Genomic DNA, 21819 nt, shown 5'->3' on the forward strand with positions numbered 1-21819 from the left:
CTTCCTTCCTTCCTTCCTTCCTTCCTTCCTTCCTTCCTTCCTTCCTTTCTTTCTTTCTTTCTTTCTTTCTTTCTTTCTTTCTTTCTTTCTTTCTTTCTCTTGGGTTTTGAGTCTCCTTTAATACTGAACATTGTCCTTAGGGGGGAATACACTTATGCCTTATTATCAGTTTTAATGCCTACTTATGAAGAAAAATAACCCTTCAGGCAGGTTTCAGCATTGTGTCTCAAAATACAGCTCCTCAAACACTTGTTCCATGAGAAAGGTTAGTGTTCCAATTAACTTTGTGGAAATTATATGTTATATAATCCTTGTAAAAAAGCATATTGTCATTGCTATCTGAAAAATCCTTCACTCAAGAAATCTTATTTAATTGCATTTAATCCAGAGTTTTCCATATTTATTTGACTAGAGGATCTTTATATCACTCAACCTATTAACATTTTGCAGAATCCGTGTTCCATGTTGGGAAATGCCAACATATATAGTTTGACAAGTTAAAGAGAAGGGTAGAAAATTAGGAAAAGAAATGAGAGGAAAAATAAAAGATTATAGATGAATATTCCCTGTCTATTTTAGAATGGAAGTTGATTATTTCATGTTAATAATGATGAAAATGATAATACCATCAAATTGGGGTAACTCTACAATTTGCAAAGAACTTTCATGACCATTATCATATTTAAACCTCTCAACAATCTGTGATATATCACAGTTAATCTCTTTTTATACAGATGAGGAAATGAGGCCTAATGTATTACTTGACTTGCCCAAGTCATAAATTTAATAAGGAGTGAAACCAATACTTTAACATAGGTTTCATGGCTCTAGCTATAAAACTCTTTCTGTCGCAACATGCTGTTTCCTTAAAGTGTGGTTAAAGTTAAAAATAAGGATGTTGCAGAATATTTTTATATAATATATGATTTAATTGCAAAACCTCTGTTAATCTAAAGTAATGAAAACAATGACATAAATAGTTAATAAACTCTTTTATTCACTTAAGGACTTAGAAAACATGTAATAAATGGAATATCTGAACTGTTTTCTCTGAGTATTCAACGCACAACACACACATACACATAAACACACACAGTATTGGATTAGTTTGTATTTTACAGTAGAGGTAAGTGAAGGAGAAAATCTTAGCCTGAAATGTAAGTCTTTGATTACATTTTTAAATCAGGTTTCATATTTAAATGTGTTTAACTGGCTCTAATAGAATCATTGAATGTCAGAGTTACATAGAGTTTAGTACACTTTTTGTGGAACTTCCAGCTGAAGCAATGACCTTCTCTACATTATGCTGACAAATGGTACTACAGCCTTTTCTTTGAATTATAAAAAGTTGCAAAGGTAGCACACAGAAACCCCATGTGCCCTTCACCCAGTTTCTTTCAATGATTACATCTTGTATAAGTATAGTACAATATCAAAACCAAGAAATTGACATCAACTTATATAGTTTATATAGTTTTATGACATCACATATATGGATTTATAAACCCCTGCTATTATAAAGATACAGAACTACTGTACTGTAACAAAGGTCTTTGTTATGCTACCCCTTTATAGTAACATTTTCTTCCTCCCCCTGCTCATCCCTAACCTCTGCAAAGCACTGATTTATTTTTCATCTCTATAATTTTATCATTCAAAGAATATTGTGTGAATGAAATCATATGGTATGTAACATTTTGTGACCTTTTTTTTCCCACCATTCTGCATATTGCCCTTGAGGTCCATCTATGTTGTATGTATCAATAGTTTTTTCCTTTTTATTACTGACTAATATTCAATGGTATGAATTTGCCACAATTTGGTCATTTGCCTATTGAAAGATATTTTGGTTGTTTCTACTTTTTGGCTACATATTTATCCTTACTACAAATAAAGGTATCCTTTTTGGTGAAATTTCTCTTCATATAAAGAGTTCAGCCTTTTACCATTAAGTACGATCTTAGCAATATTTTTTTTTTTTTTTTTTTTTTTTTGGTCAATGTCCTTTATTTATTTGAGCAAGTTCTCCTCTATCTATTCCTTGTTTTTCGAGAGGTTTTTTTTTTTTTTAATCATGTTTTTTCTGCATCAATGTGATTTTTCTCTATTAATTTGTGAATCTAACAGGTTGCATTGATTTTCAATATTCAACCAGGCTTGCCTTCCAGCAATAAACCCCATTTGGTCAGAGTGCATAATAGTTATTATATATTGCTGAATTGTATTTGCTAATATTTTGTTAAGTGTTTCTCTGTTCATAAGGGATATTGGTCTGCATTTCTTTTGTTGTTTGCCATTTTCTTTTTTGTATTTTGTTCCCTCTGATTTTTGTTTCTGTTTTTTCTTGCCTTCCAATGGATTATTTGAACATTTTTTTAAGAATTGCATTTTGATTCATCTGTAATGTTTTTTGAGTGTATTTCTTTGCAAAGATGTGTGTGTGTGTGTGTGTGTGGCTGTTCTAATATATATGCACAACTTATCACATCCTACTGGTGTTTACATTTTACTGGAGTGGTGTGTAGAAACCTTACATACTTTAAGTTCCTTTCCCTTTCCCTGTTTCTAATGTAATTTTCTTACATATTTCTTCCATATATGTCAAAAGCACATCAAACAATGTACCCTTTTGCTTCAAACACCAAATATAATTTAGAAAGTTCAAGAGGAAAAGGGAAGTCTATTGTATTTACCCATATTTTTGCTTATTATATTCTTTATTCCTTCTCAGTATTTCAGGTTCCTTCTTCTTCTTCTTTTTTTGTTTATTTTTGTTTCTAGAACTTTCTTTAGTCATCTTTTAGGTCTGCTGGTAACAAATCCTCTTAGTTTTCTTTTGTCTGAGAATGTCTTTATTTCTCATTCATTTCTGAGACATAATTTACCATATTTAGAATTCAGAGTTGACATTCTTGTATTTCAACAATTAAAAATATTGTTCCATTTTCTTCTGGCCTCCAAGGTTTCTGATCAGAAATCTACTGTCATTCAAATTGTTTTCCCTCTTTAAGTAAGGTGTTGTTTTTCTCTTGCTCCTTGCAAGACCATTTGTCTTTAGTTTTTAGTTTGATTCTGGTAAGTCTTGGTACAGATTTCTTTGTGTATTTCTTGTTTGGGGATTTATGTAGTTTTTTTGAATCAGGCTTAGCTTACACATTTTACAAATTTGGGAATTTTTCACTCTCTATTTCTTCAAATACTTTTTCCATTTTAGCTTCTTTTTCTTCTTCTGAGACTACAATGACATGAATCATAGATCTTTTGTTATAATCCCTCAAGCCTCTAAGACCTTGCTTATTTTATTTTGTTTATTTTTTGTTTATTTTTTCTATTATATTTTTTTTCTATTTTATTTTTTTCTATTTTACTTTCTTATTTTATTTTTTTAGCCTATTTTATGTGTTTTCAAACTGGGTGATTTCTGTGATTCTATTTTCAAGTTAATTGAATTGTTCCTCTGTTTTCTGTATTCTGTACTTGAGCTTATCCATTTGCTTTTTAAATTTCAGTTCTTTTTCAGTTCTAAAATTCCATTAGGTACTTTCTTGTGTCTTCTGTTTCTTGTTCTAGAACTGGAAAGCCCAGCAATATATTTTTGTACTGTTACTGAGGGAAGAATATTTTATTATCTTAGTTCTGTTCTTTGAAGCTATACAAAATAAGAATATTAATTGATAAATATTATTATCTAAATACTCATAGTCCTAGTAGTTTAGGACTATTTCATATATGATTTACATTGATTACTGCTTGTTTATTTATTTAATTTTTTTAATGTATATTTTTGAGAGAGAGTGAGCAAGCAGGGGAGGAGCAGAGAGAGAGGGAGACACAGAATCTGAAGCAGGCTCCAGGCTCTGAGCTGTTAGCACAGAGCCCAACATGGGGCTCGAACCAACGAACTGAGAGATCATGACCTGAGCCAAAGTCCAACGCTTAAGCGCCTGAGCCACCCAGGCACTCCTTGATTACTGTATTTAATTCTTAAATAGTACTAATTTTTACTCCTTCAACAAATGTTTACTGAGCCTATCATATGACACTTTTTTCTTTTCTTTTTTTTTTTTTTTTTTTTTTTGCCAATCAAATATTTTTGCTTTGGTTTCAAATGGTTAAGCAGCTTGTATACTTTATTTACTAAGGAAAGAACTTCATTTGTGTTTTTTGGCGGGTTGCAGGCCTTGAGAGAAAGAGACAATGTGAGCTGGGTTCTCACACCTTCACATAAACCAGACAAGAATTTTCATTTATGGTTTCCACACTTTATTTAACCCAGTTTGGAGATCTATCAGTGCTTTGTGTCAAGCAGTATTGTATTTTGAAAGGGTTTTCTGGAAAAGAAATACTTTCAGCTCTTTGGGTAGCCATAAAATTATAATTGTTGATTTGTGCCATGGGAAAGATTGGGAAGCCCTTCTCTATTTCATAGATTAAAGAGCATTTTTCCCCTACGAAGTGAATTTTGTGTATATTAGGTAGCACAATTTTATCATCCTTCACAAATAAACTTCTTAAGAAAATTATCTCCAGTGGTTCTCATACATTATTGAGATCATCATCACCTGGTAGGTTATTAAGAAACAGATTCCTAGGCCTTATCTACAGAATTCCTGATTAATTAAGTCTTGATTGGTGCCCAAGAATTTGCATTTGTTAACAAGTTCCTAGATGATGTTGATAATGCTGTTTAGAGGATTTCACTCTGGGAACTATTCGTCTACACAATTTTTCTACTGCCTCGTCTCCCTTTGATTCTTTAGTTACTTCAACAGATTTTAATTTTCATCATTCTACCCAAAGTGCTTTCTCTAACATCCTTCCCGATCTTCATGTCGCCAAATCAAATGCACACTTTTCCGTTCCTTATCGACTGTATAGAAACCATTCACCATAGTTGCTTTCTCCTCCTGCTGAGGAAACTCTCTCCTATTTGGTTTGCAGAACTTCATGTCCCTGCCTCCTTTTCTTTCTTGCATGCTCTTTCTCAGCTTCTCTTTCTCTCAAATCAAACTCTAAATTTTAGAATTCAGTCGGGATCCTCTTTATACCTTACTTTCCATTCTGTTCCTAAATGATCTACTTACTCCAATCTGTGTACTAGTAATCATGTACTAATTATGTACATAATTTATGTCTGCAGCTCAGACCCTTCTCTGTTACAACTTAACAAATTGAATTTTTATATGCTCACTTGAATGATTTATGGTTATTTTGAATAATATATCCAAAATCCATTATCATCATAAATTCCAAGATGTATATTTTTACCATTTTAATATCTATGAATTCTATAGTCAATGACATTTTAGATTCTGTGAAATAGAGTAATTCCTTCCTACCCCTTTCTAATAAAAAATGCTTTTCTCCAGTTTTTTCCATTTCGTAGTCTTTCCTTCCATTCAGTTATTATTGCCAGAAACCTGGGAGTTATCCTTGACTCATTAGTGTTTCTTAATTTTTTTTTTTTTTTTACATAATCTCTACACCCAACATGGGGCTCCAACTCATGCCCCCAACATCCAAAGTGTCATGCTCCACTGACTAAGCCAGCCAGGTGCCTCTCTTCAGTCTTTCTGAATACTCTTATATCTAAATCCGAAACATCTCTCAGTTCCCTCTTCCCCTACCTTATCCATTGCCATCACCTTTGTTTAAGCCGTAATTACCTGCCCAATGGAATATTGCAAATGCCTATTAACTCTTGGTGTCTTTCCACCCAATCTGGAGTTAGTACTTACATTTATCTTTTTAAAATGTAAATCAGTTCATGTCACCATCTTGCTCAAAATCCTTCAGTGAATGGCAGTCATAATCTCTAATAAGCATGAAAAGCCCTCTCTAAGCTGGTTTGTGCTGCCTCACCTCACTTAGCATCTTTTTGGTTCAGACACACTGGAGTTCCAAGTTGTTTCTTCCTAGCATGCTCTTTCTTCCACTTTCCATCTGCCTGTCCCCCTACTTGTCCTTGAGGCCACATATTTCATTTCTCGTTTTAAACATCCCTTCTTCTGAGGTGTTTGCTGAGCCCAAAATCTAAATTAGATCCTATCATACTCTTTCATGGTGTGTTGAGAGTTCTGTCCTTTGCATGTATTATACTCTCCTGTATGACACTCATGATTTATTTATTGTGTTTATCTCCACTCTGTTCTATGTCTCATTGTTTTACTCCTTATGCTAGAGCTTAGCACAATACATAGCAAATGGAAGGTGTTTAGTAAATATTTTTAAGTAAGAGAAAGTACATCTAGGGCTTAAAAAGATATATGTGCACATATAGACTAAAAATACCTTTTTTTTTTCAAATGTAAGGCAAATGAGAAGCACCTACATTTGGGAAATGGAAAACCTTTCTTAGTTGCCAGTTACATAAGTTGTGTGACAAAATTATTTTAAAAGAAAATTTACTTTTTATGGTGCAATTTCTGCAAAAAAGTTGAAAAGTTATTTCAAAGTAATTTTAAATTATTCATGATATTTAAATAAAGATTTATTTTATTTTTCCTAATAGAAATTGAGTGACTCTGTTTTGTCATTTTCTTACAAAACTAATCTTTTGTGTAACCAATTCTTCTTTTTTTAAGCCACCCAAAGTTTTTTAGGAGGTTTCAACATTATAAAGAATATCATACTACATTCCAGAACAACATTTAATTACTTGGCTTTTTGTTGTAGTGGTTATTGGCAAACCACTGTCTAATTTTTAAAATGTTCCTTAATCTTTGCTCATGTCTATAGGCCAGCATGGAAAAAAAAAAATAGCCTGAGTAACAGACACAGTGGATAGTTTTTTTCTTTTTTGGAATATATAATTTTTTTCATTTCTATTCCTGTTTATTATTATTAGCCTTTTCTCTTCTTGCAGAACTTTGGCCCTATAGGATCCATCTAGAGTACATAAACTTTATATTCTGCATTCTATAAATTTTACTCATTTGGAATCTTAGCTTTCTTTTGGTATATATAGTGAGTGCTGCAGACAAAGTTCTTGAAACCAGAGAGGATCACACAGTTAACAATGTTTATAATGTCTTTGTCTGTCCTTTCTTTCGCTGTCTCCTTTACTGCACTCTTTGTCTGTCTGACTCTCACAGGAGACATGGATTACAACTGGTTGGACCATACGTCTTGGCATAGCAGTGAGGCATCCCCAATGTCTTTGGTGAGACATGTGGAGCCTTACTATTTAATTTTCGTTTTTCATTTCACTTTTCCTTTTTGATTTACACCTTTGCATGTTTTCTTTTTTGTATCTTTTTTTTTTTTCTTTTTATCCCACACCTGTAGGGGACAGTCAAAAGGGAAAAAGAAAAACTAGTGAGCAGGCAGTTTTGTCGGACTCTAACACCAGGTCTGAGAGACAAAAGAAAATGATGTACTTTGGTGGCCACTCTTTGGAAGAGGATTTGGAATGGTCTGAGCCTCAGATTAAGGACTCTGGGGTAGATACCTGTAGTAGCACAACCCTTAACGAGGAGCATAGCCATAGTGATAAGGTACTGAGATTGTGGAGCCTGCCTTTTAACCTGCTCATTTGGTCTTCGTTTGCTCTCTGTCACTCATTCAAACAGAACATAATAAAAGGACAGGGCATTTCAAGGGTCAATGTAGCATTTCTTAAGGTGCAGAAAAGAAAAACAAAACCAAAACAAACAAACAAACCAAAATACTTCTCGCTTGTTTTGCTGTTTTTGTTGTTTGACGGCATACCAAAAAATAAGTAAATGAAATAAAAAATTAGGATCGAAGGAATGCTTTGTCTACGGTCGCATGAGAGAACTTTGTGATGTTTTTATAAACCACAAATATGAAGAATTTTTGGATTGGCTTATTTGATTGCTTGCATATGTTTTCCTTGGGATGAAAATTAAATTATTAATAGTTTCAATCCCAGGCAAAAGGGAGATAATTGGGTCTGTTTGCACAGAAAAAGTTGTTTTTCTTTTTTCCCTTTCACTGTCATTTTGCTCTTTTGTTTTATTGTCATAGCATTTTAATGTAGTATTAATTAGTACTAGAACCATTGCCATCTGCTTTGGTATTTATTATTTTTGCTTTTAGTGTAGTGAGACTTTTGAAATCTTTTTACCATATAGATGTGATTGATTGGAACTTGTCTTTTGCCTGCAAATTCTGCATGAAGATGTGCATGTTACTTTTAGATAACTGTGAAACTGTGATTACACAAATCATTTACTTTGTTATTTGACATATAATTCATAGTGGATGGTGTCATGATTCGTAAAGGGTTTGGTTCTTCCCTGACAAAGAGATAAACTCCTAACATTTTCAAGCTGCTTCACAGTGGATACCACTGAGTTAGCCAACAAAGTTAATTTACTAAATGGATCAAAGACCTGAAAGAATCAATGAACCTACAAAAACTGAGCACTATAAACTAGCCTCACCTTTGAATCTGGCCTGTTTCCTCTCATGCATATTCAACTGAAAAGTTACGGGGGCTTGTGTATTGTTACAGTTTTAACCTAGAAACCTGTTTCAAGGAAGCCCTCATCATAGGTTCAAATTTGATGTTTTAATATAACTTTAGCTTTTAACTTTAACTGTAATTAAGTCTTTCAGAGTCTTCCAAAAGCGTTTGAAGATTAAAATATCATTTCTAAATGAGTTTAGCTACATAGAATTTCAATCCATCTTTTTTGTCTTGTCCATTTGTAATTAATCTTCAGCGCGTGGATAGTTTGCATGTGTTTTCAACATTTCTCAGATTTTATAGAACGATATAACTGCAGTAATGTGTGAGGGCTCTGTTAGAATTTGAAATAATTGGATTTTGAAAAATCTTGACCTTACAAGCATAATGTAGTATGTGCTTTTGATCAATGTTTTGAATACAAACTGGTTTGTGTAATCATAACACTTTGATAATCAGGAGTTCAGAGAGATTGTACAACAAGGGGTCCTTTATCGAAAAAGAACATTAATTTCTTTGTTTGTTGATGCAATATGTCAGCACCCTGTGACGTGGCAGCCATCTAAAGATGGAGATCGTTTAATTGGTCGTATTTTGTTAAATAAGCGTCTAAAAGATGGAAGCGTACCTCGAGATTCAGGAGCAATGCTTGGCTTGAAGGTATGTGATGAAACATATGAGGTTTTGGCTCTCCACTCCTTTGTAGATTTATGAGAAAAGCAAAAGGTATAATAACTCTTTCCAACCTATACTTAGTGTTTTTCCCCAATTTTCAAGAATTCCCAAGCATTTGCACTCATTAACCAAAACTTGTGCATGTTCCAAGTAATATTTTTTATCCAGTCAACGTGGAATTTCCTGGTCGATACTAAAAATTTATTGTTAGACCCTCTTTTAGAAGAGTCTTCAAAATACATTCTTTGCTAATGAATTCCTTTTTCCTATTTTTTTAATGCCCTTTCTCTGCCTCTGGAAACTTTTCTTTTGTTGAGCTCAGTAGAGCTCTCCTCTGCTTGCTGGATGGGATGCTGCCCGATTCATGAATTGTTTAGTAAAGCCAATTAGATCTTCAAATTTACTTGGTTGAATTTTGTTTTTTAACAATTGGAATATAATTTTTGTGTAAGGGTAGCACAATGTGTGTGTGGGTTTGTGAGTATGCGTGTGTATGAGGAAGAGAATACCGTTTAAAGTCTGGAAACTCAAAAATACGTATGCTAAGAGTTTTAATATAAATCTTGATATATATTCGACTATAAAATACCAGATAGTTATTTGGTAAGTAGATCAAATAGAGCTCTGTGGGGTTATTTGTGTGTGTGTGTGTGTGTGTGTGTGTGTGTGTGTGTGTGTGTGTGTTTGTGTGTGTGTGCGCGCGCGTGCGCACGTGCATCTGTATGACAAAAACTGAAATGAAAAAAAAGAGTAAATGGTTGTTAGAGTTAAGCAGTTGCCACAGAAGTTGTCCCATAGAATACAGTGAATTATTAGAAAACTTTGGGTGTAAGTGGAATTGCCCAACTAACATTTATTGGGTGACTGCCATGGAGCTGACACTCATCTGAGTGTCTTACTTCTATTGTGTTATTTAACACACCAGATGAGAAACAGGCTTAGACAGGTGTCATAACTTGCCCACGGTCACAAAGATGATGATGAAGGTGGGATTTAAATCCAGATCTGTCCAACGGTGTTAGAACAGTGAAGAGTAGAGTTTAGGAAGTCTTGGCTTGATTCCTGGTTATAGCAGTTATTAGCAACATGACATTGGCCAGCTAACCTTCTCTTAGCCTCAGATTCCTCATCGGTAAAATGGAGATAATAATGCTTATTGAGTTGTTATCATAAGCTTAAATAAAGCACTACACAAGCATTTAGCACAGTGCCAGGCACACTGTACGATTTCAGCAATAATGATAGTGTAGGTGATTATTACTATTGAAGGTTATCAAGCCAAGGAAGTTTAAAAATGGTAACATAAGGATGTTGGCCCATAATACCTATACATTTAATTTTCAGAATGAAACATAGGAATCTTCAGTTAATATTAACTGAACTGCACCTGGGTGTGAATCATTGCAACTTGGGATTAAATACATGCAATAAGTCAGTGATTTTAAAATTCAGGTATCATTCACTCAATTTAGAGAAAAAAAATAACTAGTTAATGAAATTAATTACCGCTGTTTGTTTAACATGCTATAAAGGTGATATAGTGATTGAATGGTAGTTGATCAGAAGCATTAATTTTTGTAAGAGGCCAGTCTTACAGGTACACATATGACTCCACAGCATTATTGCTGACATTTTTTTTCCTTTTTCTAACAGATATATGTAAATAACAACATAAAAGTAGAAAAAAAATTGGGATGCCAATGGTTTAAAGTTTACATGAATTCAAATGAGATTCAGTACACTTTGTAATTTTCTCAGAAAAAAATCCATCATCATTATATACATTACCAATGTGCCTAAAATATTACTAACTAATGAAATTTTAGTAGATTATCATACTTGTCATCAAAGTAACAAATATTTATATGATCATGATATTTGAAATCTACAACTAGAAATGTTAATATAGGGGCTCCTGGGTAGCTCAGTTGGTTTAGTGTCCAACTCTTGATATCGGCTCAGGTCATGATCTCATGGTTTAGGAGATTGAGCCCCATGTCAGGCTCTTGACTGACAGTTTGGGGCCTGCTTTGGATTCTCTCCCTGACTCTCTGCGCACCCCCCTCACACTGTCTCTCTCTCTTTCTCTCTCTGTCTCTCTCAAAATATATAAACTTAAAAAAAAGGAAATGTTAATATAACTATATAGTACTGTAATAGAATGTTTTTAGAAATGATAAAAATTATTCTTTAAGACAGAAATTACAAATTATTCAATTTTTTCTAAGGTATGCAATATTTTTTACAAATAATAGATTAAATTGTGAAAATTTTAGAACATGTGAGAATAGTTCACATGTGTTTAGTTCCTAATAATAACAGTATATTATTTAAAAATTATTTTTAGAATATTATAGTTTTAAAAGCTACAAATTGTCTAGTTATTTTTTACTTGAATCTGCAACTATGTTCCTTTGAACAGTATGCCTGTTTTAAACACTTTCCTCTTTTAAACAGGTTGTAGGAGGAAAGATGACTGAATCAGGTCGGCTTTGTGCATTTATTACCAAAGTAAAAAAAGGAAGTTTAGCTGATACTGTAGGACATCTTAGACCAGGTAGGTTTCTATCTTTGATTTTTTTATATTTAAACTGTTAAACTCAAGTAGTTATAAAAAAGTTATCCTCATTTGGAAGTGATTTGACCAAAAACAAAGGCTTCTTTAACTTAGATATTTAAACTTTATTCATTAATGGAAGTATAACTATTGTTTCTGGAGTCACATTAGATAAAAAGATTTTTATATTTACTGATATAATTTTTTTGCTGATGGATACTCTTATTGTGTATCTAGTATTATTTAGCTTCTTGTAAGCCTTAATTTTTCTTTTGAAAAAAATTCCAACAGTTTAGGAAACAAACTTCAGGGATAAATACATATTTCCTAAAATGTGTTACTCCTTATCTCTTTCGTAATGGATACTATTGGAGAGATCCTTGAATGCCTTAGAGAAGATGTGATAAGATGTTAAGCGTTAAGCTTTTTATAAGAAACTTTAGATAAGGTGCTTTGTTGCATATATATTGAAAACCTTAGAATATAATCATAAAGTTTTCAAAGAGGTAACAGAGTTTAATAGTTTCCACAATTAGATAGTTTCTGGAGTTAGACTCTCATTAAGAAACCACAGAGATAGCTTTTATGTAATTTTATTCCTCAATCCCTTTGTCCTTTTGGGTAAAAATACTAATCATCTCATCATCAAATTTGATGCCAATGCACAACGGTTGTCAGTAGGTCTTACTCCATAAGGGTGATTGTATTCTATGGAGTTCATTACAGTTTAAGATTGCTTTTGTTTCAAGTGTATTTTATGGGATTAGTTTTTCTTTCTAAGATTATCATTACTGGAATGTACTATAGGTGATGAAGTATTAGAATGGAATGGAAGGTTCTTGCAAGGAGCCACATTTGAAGAAGTATATAACATCATTCTGGAGTCCAAACCTGAACCACAAGTGGAGCTTGTTGTTTCAAGACCTATTGGGTGAGTTGGTCTGTGCACTTTCTACATGTGCCTTATAAAATTGACTACCATTAAACAATCTGTAGTGTGCAAATTACCTGGTTGTTCCATAAAAATTATTATTTTGAGGACAATGCTTCTTTTCATTTTTATTAAAACAGCGCACCAAAAATCATGACATCACTTTATCTTATCATGCTAGAATACACAGTTCATTAGAAAAGAAGAAGAAATATTTAGGTGTTTATTATTCTTATTGTCTTAGTGGCTTGACAGATGACCAAAGGCATGGTGGGAGAAGGAGACTTCAGTAACTGTTACTTTTATTTCTTTTTAAGAATTTTATTTAAAAAACTTTTTTTTTTCCATTTTTAAAAAATGTTTAATTTGAGAGAGAGAGAGAGGGAGAGAGAGCACAAGTGGGGGAGGAACAGAGAGAGAGAGAATCCCGAGCAGACTCCACACTGTCAGCGCAGAGCCCAGCACAGAGCTCCGTCTCATGAACTGTGAGATCACGACCTGAACCAAAATCAGGAGTCAGATGCTTGACCTACCGAGCCACCCAGCTGCTCCAGTAACAATTACTTTTAGAAGGAAAGTTTCATGAACTGTGGTCCTCTACATTGTGAAAATGAGGGTCCATGAATTTTCTGTATTTTTTCAAAATGGAGATTTCAACATAGGAAAGAGAGGGCCTAAGGGCACACTATTCCTAAACAGAAGGAACAGTGGAAGGAGCAAAATGACATCTTTAAGGAAACAGACCAAAAAAAAAAATCAAATACCAAAGTACTCCTTTTGTAAGTTTTACTTATAGATGAAATTAATGGTTTCCAAAAGTTGGCAATAAATAATCATCCTTTGTGCTTATATTATGAAAATCACTCATTAAATATCAGCAATGTTTCCTTTACAGAAGCTTATATTCTAAGCCAATGTAAAAGATATACTTGTAGCTAAATAAAAGCAATAAAAAATATATATATACACTGACAGCAGCAAAACATTAAATACAAGCTGGGGTTAAGAGTATTTGAGGGTGGAGGCTATAGATATTGTTTTTTGTTGTAGAGCACTAATGCCTCGTTTTCATTCATTTAGGAAATATTTGAAGTATATTATTTTGCACTCTTTTTATGTTGGGGAAAATGACTCTACATTGCTAACGTAGTTTTATTGAAAACTTTTTATTCAATTCAACTTTATTTATTGAAAAAGTTTTATTCACTGCTCACATTCACAGTAGTGAATCTGGCACACGACATTGTATCTATTTTTCATTTTGTCTTTTCATAGTTTTGTAATATGATAAAACTGCAATGTATTAGCTTAGTGTATTAATCGAATCTATTTGTTGGTATTGAAGGATCTTCTAATCATATTTTTGTTTACTATCTTTAATATTCTTTTATGTACTTTTCTGAATGATCTTAACCTTTAAAATCTACCTCTCCTGGTAAATCTCAAACAAAAAACGTGCACATTTTTGGTGTAAGTGCAGTTACAATTTTTAAGTCCCAGTGAAAACCATGGCTGCATTTTTTCTCAATGGAGTTATTGCATTCCATTTCAGTAAAAATTTCAGTCACAATCTGAATCTTTAAATATTTCTTTTAGTTATATTTTATTTGCATTTCAATGTTACTGAATAAAGAATAGAATAGAATTCAAATATATTTATCATAAAACTTATCTTGAATTCAAAAATTTATTAGCATGGATAATCAGGTAGTGTAGCACATAGAAAATAAAGTATGTGTTTTTATAAATCTGCTCTAAGTGCATGTGACTATTCCTTTTTAAATAATTGGGGTTAGCTCAGAATGTTTTTATTAGCAATAAAGTACCACAGCTTGTTTTTTCTTATTTATGTAATGCACAATTTTGTTCATTTTATACTCTGCTGTTATATGTCGGTCGATAATAGTCAAAATAGCAGTTGCATTAGTTGTTGAAACAATTTCTTGTTTTCTTATTCTATCATTTCAGAGATATCCCTAGAATACCTGATACCACACATGCGCAACTGGAGTCTAGTAAGTTTCATTTATATTAGAAGAAAATAATAATGTCATTCAAGTATTTAATCAATTAACACAAACTAAGAAATATAATAATCTTGTTATCAAATATATAGTCATATACAAATGAAAAAATTTAGCATTATTTCATGTTATTGTGAGATAAAGTACAAAATTCTATAATATTTTGAGTTTTTTTTAATCACACTATCTTAAATACTACATATTTTTAGATAGCTTTATTAAGGTATACTGCCATAAATTGCACCTAAGTGCACAAGGAGGTAAGTGTTGACATACAGATGAAACCATCATCACAATAAAAATAATGAACATACCCATCTCTCCTAAAAGAGAGAGCCCTTTCTTCCTCCATTTCTTCTAATTTTAAAATTCACTACTTTTTTGGGGGGGGGAGGGTGCGGCGCACAGGTGAGTGAGGAGCAGAGAGAGAGCGAGAGAGAGAATGAATGCCACAAGGGGCGGAGAGAGAGAGAAGTGGAGCTCACCCAGGGTTCACGTTCACCCAAAGCAGGGCTCGAGCTCAGCTGAAGAGGGGCTCAAGCTGACGAACTGTGAGATCATGACCTGAGTCGAAGTCAGTCACTTTTGCCTGAGCCACCCAGGAGCCCTAAAATGTACTATTTTGTAAACTAACTCTCAGTAAGTGAGGGGAATATTTGGGGTAATCTAGTGAATAATATTCTAATTTATATTTTTAGAAATGGGATAGTAATTTCTGACTTAACATCAGGGTGGTGAAGGAACAAGAGACATAAGTTTAAGTAATGTTAAATTCATAAACGCTTTTTATTACTTGTGTCTGAGTGCTATTTCAGATGTTAAACAAATGGATTTTTTCCAATGAACTGTTTCTTGATTGATTGAGAGCAGAGTAAGGGATATTGTAAAAGAAGAGAGGAATAGGCTTGCCATTTGAAATGATCAGGATAGACCATACTGAGAAGGGAAGATTGGAGCAAAGATTTGAAAGAGTGGCTGGCTCTCTGGGGAAAATGCTTTTCAGGTATGGGACTGGGTCATGCTATGGCTCTAAGGCAGGAGAGCCTAAGATGCATTTAGGAAAAAGAAGGAGGCCAGTGTTGCTGCACCAGAGTAAATGGGGGGGGGAGGATGAAGGGTGAGGAGTAACGGCAGCCAAATTGCATAGACTTCATAAGCCTCCCTAAAGACGACTTTGTTCTGGGCTTTTGCTCTGAGGGCAATCAGTAGCTACATAAGTTGGTTTTGAGGAGAGATTTGTGTTTTAAAATCTGGCTACTATGTTGGAACTAGTTTAAATGAGTCAAGAGTGAAAGCAGAGAGGGCAGTGAAGGAACTATTTTAATCTTTAGTGTCTTATTTGGATACTTAGTCCATTGAAATCTTTAGTATCTCATTTGGTGACTTAGGCATTGGTGGTAGCGATGAAAGTGATGAGAAGTGATCGGATTCTACAATAATTAAGAATATACTATGAGTGCCACCTTGGTGGCTCAGTCAGTTAAGCGTCTGACTCTTGATTTTGGCTGAGGTGAGATCTCATGGTTCGTGAGATTGAGCCTCACATGGGGCTCTGCACTGACAGTGTGAAGCCTGCTTGGGATTCTCATTCTCCCTGTCTCTCTGCTATTGTTAGTTAAGTTTTGGGAGAGTCAAAAGTTATTGTGGATTTTTGACTGTGTAGGGGCTAGAGCCCCCAACCCAAGGGTCAACTGTATTAATATAATGGTAATTATTATATATATGATATCATTATCGTTATCATCACTGCTCCCATTTTACTGGATGCCCAGGATTGTGATTGATGTTGTGTCTACATTATCACACTTATTTCTTACAAAAGTCCTATGAAATATGTACAGTTCTTATTCACTTATGTAACATCACTCAGGTATTGTATGAGCAGGGTGGAACCTTTTATCTTATTATAGCTATGTAAAAAGTCCCTAGTCTATAATTTTAAAATTGTTTCTGAGGAGATAGGGATCCTTTCTCAAATTAAATTACAATCAATCCTTTATTCTTTAAATGTTGAAGAATAGGTTTCTCCAAGGCCCAATTATTAATCCTCTTAGTTCCTCAATAAATCCTTCTCTTCATAATAGTTTTAATTGCCATATGACTCTTAAATTTATATTATCAAAATGATCCATCATTATTCCTTTATCCTTGGATGTTTAAATAATATGTTAAGTGTCTTCCTCTTACTTGAAGCTTAACATTGTAGAAAACTGAGCTTACTTCTCACCATAAAGCCATCATTCTTTCCACTTCTAAATATTATATAAGGTATCACGGTTACTTCTGATGCCAAGACATAAAGTTTCCCCCTTTATTTTAGACTATACCCTTTTTAGAAGTGTGTTTTATCCACTCATGCCTCCAATTTGGCGGACACTTTACGGTTTGATTCCTAACACTAATATCTACTCGACATTTGGTCCCATCCCTACATCCAGTTACCTGTTTTACATCTCCCCTTGGATGTCTCAGAGGTATCGTGTTAGTTCTAATTAACTTCTCTACCCATTCCTTTTTTTTTTTTTTTAATGTTTATTATCGAGAGACAGACACAGAGCATGAGCAGGGGAGGGGCCGAGAGATGGAGAGACACAGAATCGGAAGCAGGCTCCAGGCTCTGAGTTGTCAGTGCAGAGCCCGATGTGGGGTCGAACTCACAAAACGCGAGATCATGACCTGAGCCGAGGTCGGAGGCTTAACCGACTGAGCCACCCAGGCACCCCTCCACCCATTCCTTAAACACAGGACTTGTCCAGTGTTTTACATCCCAAGAAATATCAGCAGAGTCTGATATTTTCTTGATCTCCTGTCTAATTACAAGGCTTGAAATCTTCATGTTTCTCCCTTTATCTCTCATGTCTAATTCGTTTCCGAGTCCTCTTTTGTTTATTTTGTGATATTGCTGAATTCTTTCTGCCCATTCCATCTTCACAACCTTTCCTATTATTATTTTACTGAATTCCACTTGTTTTGAGATGTTTTCCCTCTCTCTCAAATCAATTCACACTTCAAATAAGTGGTAAAGTCATCTTCTTCAAATGCAGTTAATGCCTCACTCAGAAGAGAATGAGGCAATAATGATTAATAGTCGATTAGTGCCAAAATGTGTAGCCCAGAACTCCAGGCACTTAATCCCCCCACTATCCCCTTAGCTCCATTTTTATTCACTTTCTGAATCGTTCCTTCCCCTCCATAGAAATAAATTCATATATATAACTTCTGAGGACCAAGACTGTGCTTTCTCTGCTGTAATGTCTCTTGTTTCATAGACCCTCTCTTCCTTTCTGCCCATCTAATTTACTATATTCTTTTCCAGATATGGTTTTAAAGTGTCACTTCCTGGAAACACTACATGATTAATATTCTAGTACTTATGTTTTTAGCATTACAAGTTTGCATCGCCTTCAAGTTGCTTTTTTGATTTAGGTTTTGATTTTTCCAGAGTTTCTATTTTTAGAAATTTCTTAATATGTTATGATAGGATATGAGTTTAGTATACACATAGCAAAGTAACTAAGTCCTGGCATAGAAGTCGGTCTTTACTATAATTGGCAGAGAAAATGTTTCACTCTTGGTCTTAAGAGAGTTGCTCAGCTGTACTTACACTTTCAAAACATAGCTGTAAGTTTATTTGGAATACTGTGGCTAAGAAAATGGTCTATATAATGATGTTTTGTGGACGTGTTAAATAAATAAATACATAAATAATTTAAAAGATATGTGGTAAAGATTATTAAATGCTAATGAAGAGTCATCATTATTATTTCTTATGCATAATTGCCACTTCAGGTTCCAGCTCATTCGAATCTCAAAAAATGGATCGCCCTTCTATTTCCGTTACCTCTCCCATGAGTCCCGGCATGTTGAGGGATGTTCCACAGTACTTATCTGGACAACTTTCAGTATGTAATCACTACATTAATTTCTCTTTTTGGAATACCAAGTATTGTTAACACTTTATGACGATAGCATTTTGTAAACCAACTCCTTCTTAAACTATAATTTTGCTTTTAACCATCAACTTTCTCATTCTTAGTAATTTCAGTTAATTGAAATTTAAATTACTTAGCATAGTATTTCTTTATTAGAGTTTATTAGGTTTTCTGGAATTTGCAGTCAAATGCTCTACCACTGAGCTATACCCCCTAGGTTTTCTGGAATTTAACGAGAAAATTTGTGATGCTATCTAAAACCTTTTTTACCTTAGTAATTTTATTCTAAAATTCAAGGTTATGATTTTTGCTCAGTGTCTTAAAATGACTATAACTTGTCCTAGACTTTTAAGAGAAATAAAATTGATGTGTTGTACAAAGATGGTATATTTAAGATGAAAGTAAATTTTATACATTCCCTACTTTTTGAGTTCAAGGAAATTTGAATGTCATAGTAAAGCACTGGGGTATGAATATTGCTCTCAATATAATGGTACTTGAGATGCTTTGGTCAACAGACAAAACTAAATAGATGGTAAAATATTTAATAGATAACTGAGTATACTGTGTGATTACATAGTAAGTGATCCCTAATTTGAACATTTTATAATAAAAATGAAAAATTCAATAAGGCATTATCTGTCCATATTAGAAGAGACTTGCAAACTTGAGCCTTCAATTATTATGAATTTCTTCAGTTGTCATTCTCTTTTTAAACTATTTAAAATATTAAAATATTGAAATTCATGTTGTTATAGTTTAGAAACATAATGTTGATGAATTAGTAAACTTGCATAAACTTGCAATTTTATCACTATTAAGAACTATTTAGGTTATCAAAATTCAGATACTGAATTTTGGATAAAAAATGTTACAATTAAAAAATAAACTATTTTTGGGCTGGTGTTTTAAGAGCAATAGAAAAAGCTTCTTGTTTAATCAGCTTTGAAATTTCTTTTTTTGGGGGAGGGGAAGGGAGGTGTTTGATTTTTTTGGTGAAGAATTTTTATTAATTAAAAGATATAGGAAGTATAAGCAGAATTAACAGATTTAAATTATTGAAATAGTTCTTAGACATGTCTGTTCTGGGACTATTTTGATCACAAAGGTGGCAATGACAGAAAAGTTGCACAAGAAAGAAGTTGAGATACTTACCAGGAACTTGTAAATGTCTTACAAAAATGAATTTCTTCTCTTTATTGTTTTTGTTTACTTTCTCTCATAAACAGAGTGAACCTTTTCATTTGAAGACAGTGGTCTTTTTTTTTTTTTTTCAGTTTCCATCATAAGTAGCATCTTTTAACTTATTCTTTTACATATATTGACAGCACAGATGTTGTCATTTGTAGTTACAAATATATGTGTACTGTCACCATTTTAGAAAGTGCTAATAGACATTAAGCATTTCTTTTTAATTATTATGGATTCAGTGAAATAGTCCATCTTTAAATAATGCATAGTATGACTGGATGATGCCAGTACATAAATAAATGTGTGTGTGTGTGTGTGTGTGTGTGTAGTTTGCTTCAGTTGGTGGAAGAGAGAGCGGAAGTTAGACTTCATAGTAAGTAAGTATTGCTTTGTTACTGACTTTGAAATCCCAGGGCGTATGGAAGTGGGGGGAAGATTAAGGAGTGTAGTGCAGGCATTTAGACAAATTTCAAATTCAGCTATTTTTCATCATGGTTCAAAATGAATATAGTAGAAAGGTAAGACTTAAATATTTTAGGGAAACATAAACTTAAAAGTTATACTTCTAAATATATAATTAATGATTTCAAGTCATAATGTTTACATTTATAAATGATGTTAGTTTAAAATCCATGTAATTATAGTTTAAAATGTGTACATTTTATCATTTTCTTATGACTTGGAAGGGATATGTTCCAGTAAGATGGTGTTAATAAATACTATACATATTTATTATGGAAAATCTAGAGTGCAGATAAATACATAAAAAATAAAATCACGTATAACCTGCCACTAAAGTGTAACATTCACATACATATAAATGTTTAAACAAAAGTAATAAATCTGTGTATAATATTTTGAAATCTGCTTTTTTACTGAGTAATATATTGTGCACATTTTTCTTTAAAACTTTTTTCTTTCAAAATTTCTCTTAAAATTATTTTAATAGCTAATATACCATTTTAACTTAATTCTCTATAATGGGACATCTTGCTTGTTCTTAATTTATATTACTATAAACAATGATGCCATGGAAATCCTTCAGTATAACTCTTACGTATTCTGTTAGGTCGAACAAAACATTGTTTTGTCAGGATAACTTTTCAGAAGTAAAATTACAGGAAGAGAAGGAAAGAGAAAAAAATTTGAGATTCTTGAAATCTGTTGCCAAATTTTCCTCAAAAATGTTTGTATGAAATTAATCTTCAATCATTGACTCAAGAAATATATGTTAAACTCTGGCCCTGGGTCAACCTTAATCCCAGTTGCTGGGAATATAACCGTGAACAATCCGATAGACACAGATTTCATCTTCATGAAACTTAATTTTATTTTCATTCTTTGCATGCAGGAAACATAAGCAAGATATCCTTCTGGATATAGTGTTTCCCTTTATATTTAACCCTATTCCTGCCAACTGGAGACCATTTTGGTTTTCTCTAATGATGTAGAGTTTAGGTGTTATATATCACCTTTTGGGAAAATTCCTAGGAAGTCGCAAGGCAACATTACAATCCCTATATCCTTCTATTTATTTTACCTTTGGGCATTTTTATTCTGGTGAGTTTTTACCTATGCCCATAGCTCACAATTTTATGGCATTGCTAATTCTGGAGAACAAAGAAAATTTGTATGGTATATAAGCTGACCTCCTAATGTATCAGGTCAGTTCGTGGACTGATATTTTCTCAAGTAGAAATATACATATAATTTAAATTGTTGTTTAAACTTTCATTTCAAGACTGTTGATATTTTTAAAACTTTATGCAGTTTATTTCCTCTCTATGCTTGAATTCTGCTGTTGCTGGTTATTATTCTAGGGCATAAGTATGAAAGTGCCATAAATGCATTTGGTGAGAAAATCATTTTGAGTTCAGGTTTATGACACCTGGACTGTATGTTAGCCTTGGCTGTGTCAAAACTCTCTTATTTTGATTCTTTTTAAAACTTATGTTCTTCCACAGTTTAATAGTTTGCTTCTTTAGGGGATTACTTTTGTAGTTCTTTCAATTCTTTAAAATTAATAATTTAAATGATTAAATCAACCATTTAAAATTAAATTAAAAATCAATAAT

At 33.1% G+C, this 21819-nt stretch overlaps 1 protein-coding gene across 47 annotated transcripts in view; it reads left to right on the forward strand.

The window, feature by feature from the left end:
- Positions 1-21819, forward strand: part of RIMS2 (regulating synaptic membrane exocytosis 2) — a 617389-nt gene that overhangs the window by 303490 nt on the left and 292080 nt on the right. For 24 of the 47 annotated variants that reach the window (XM_040494185.1, XM_040494187.1, XM_040494223.1 and 21 more), the window contains 6 exons: positions 7095-7162; positions 8975-9094; positions 11567-11666; positions 12474-12597; positions 14566-14612; positions 18411-18523. In XM_040494185.1, the coding sequence (XP_040350119.1) occupies positions 7095-7162; positions 8975-9094; positions 11567-11666; positions 12474-12597; positions 14566-14612; positions 18411-18523 (572 nt within the window). Of the gene's footprint in view, positions 1-7094; positions 7163-7287; positions 7497-8974; positions 9095-11566; positions 11667-12473; positions 12598-14565; positions 14613-18410; positions 18524-21819 lie in introns of all 47 variants that reach the window. The other 23 variants (XM_040494172.1, XM_040494188.1, XM_040494173.1 and 20 more) reach the window with 1 other exon arrangement.

The sequence above is a fragment of the Herpailurus yagouaroundi genome, unplaced genomic scaffold (assembly GCF_014898765.1).
Source record: "Herpailurus yagouaroundi ecotype Mexico unplaced genomic scaffold, PumYag 186, whole genome shotgun sequence".
NCBI lineage: Eukaryota > Metazoa > Chordata > Mammalia > Carnivora > Felidae > Herpailurus > Herpailurus yagouaroundi.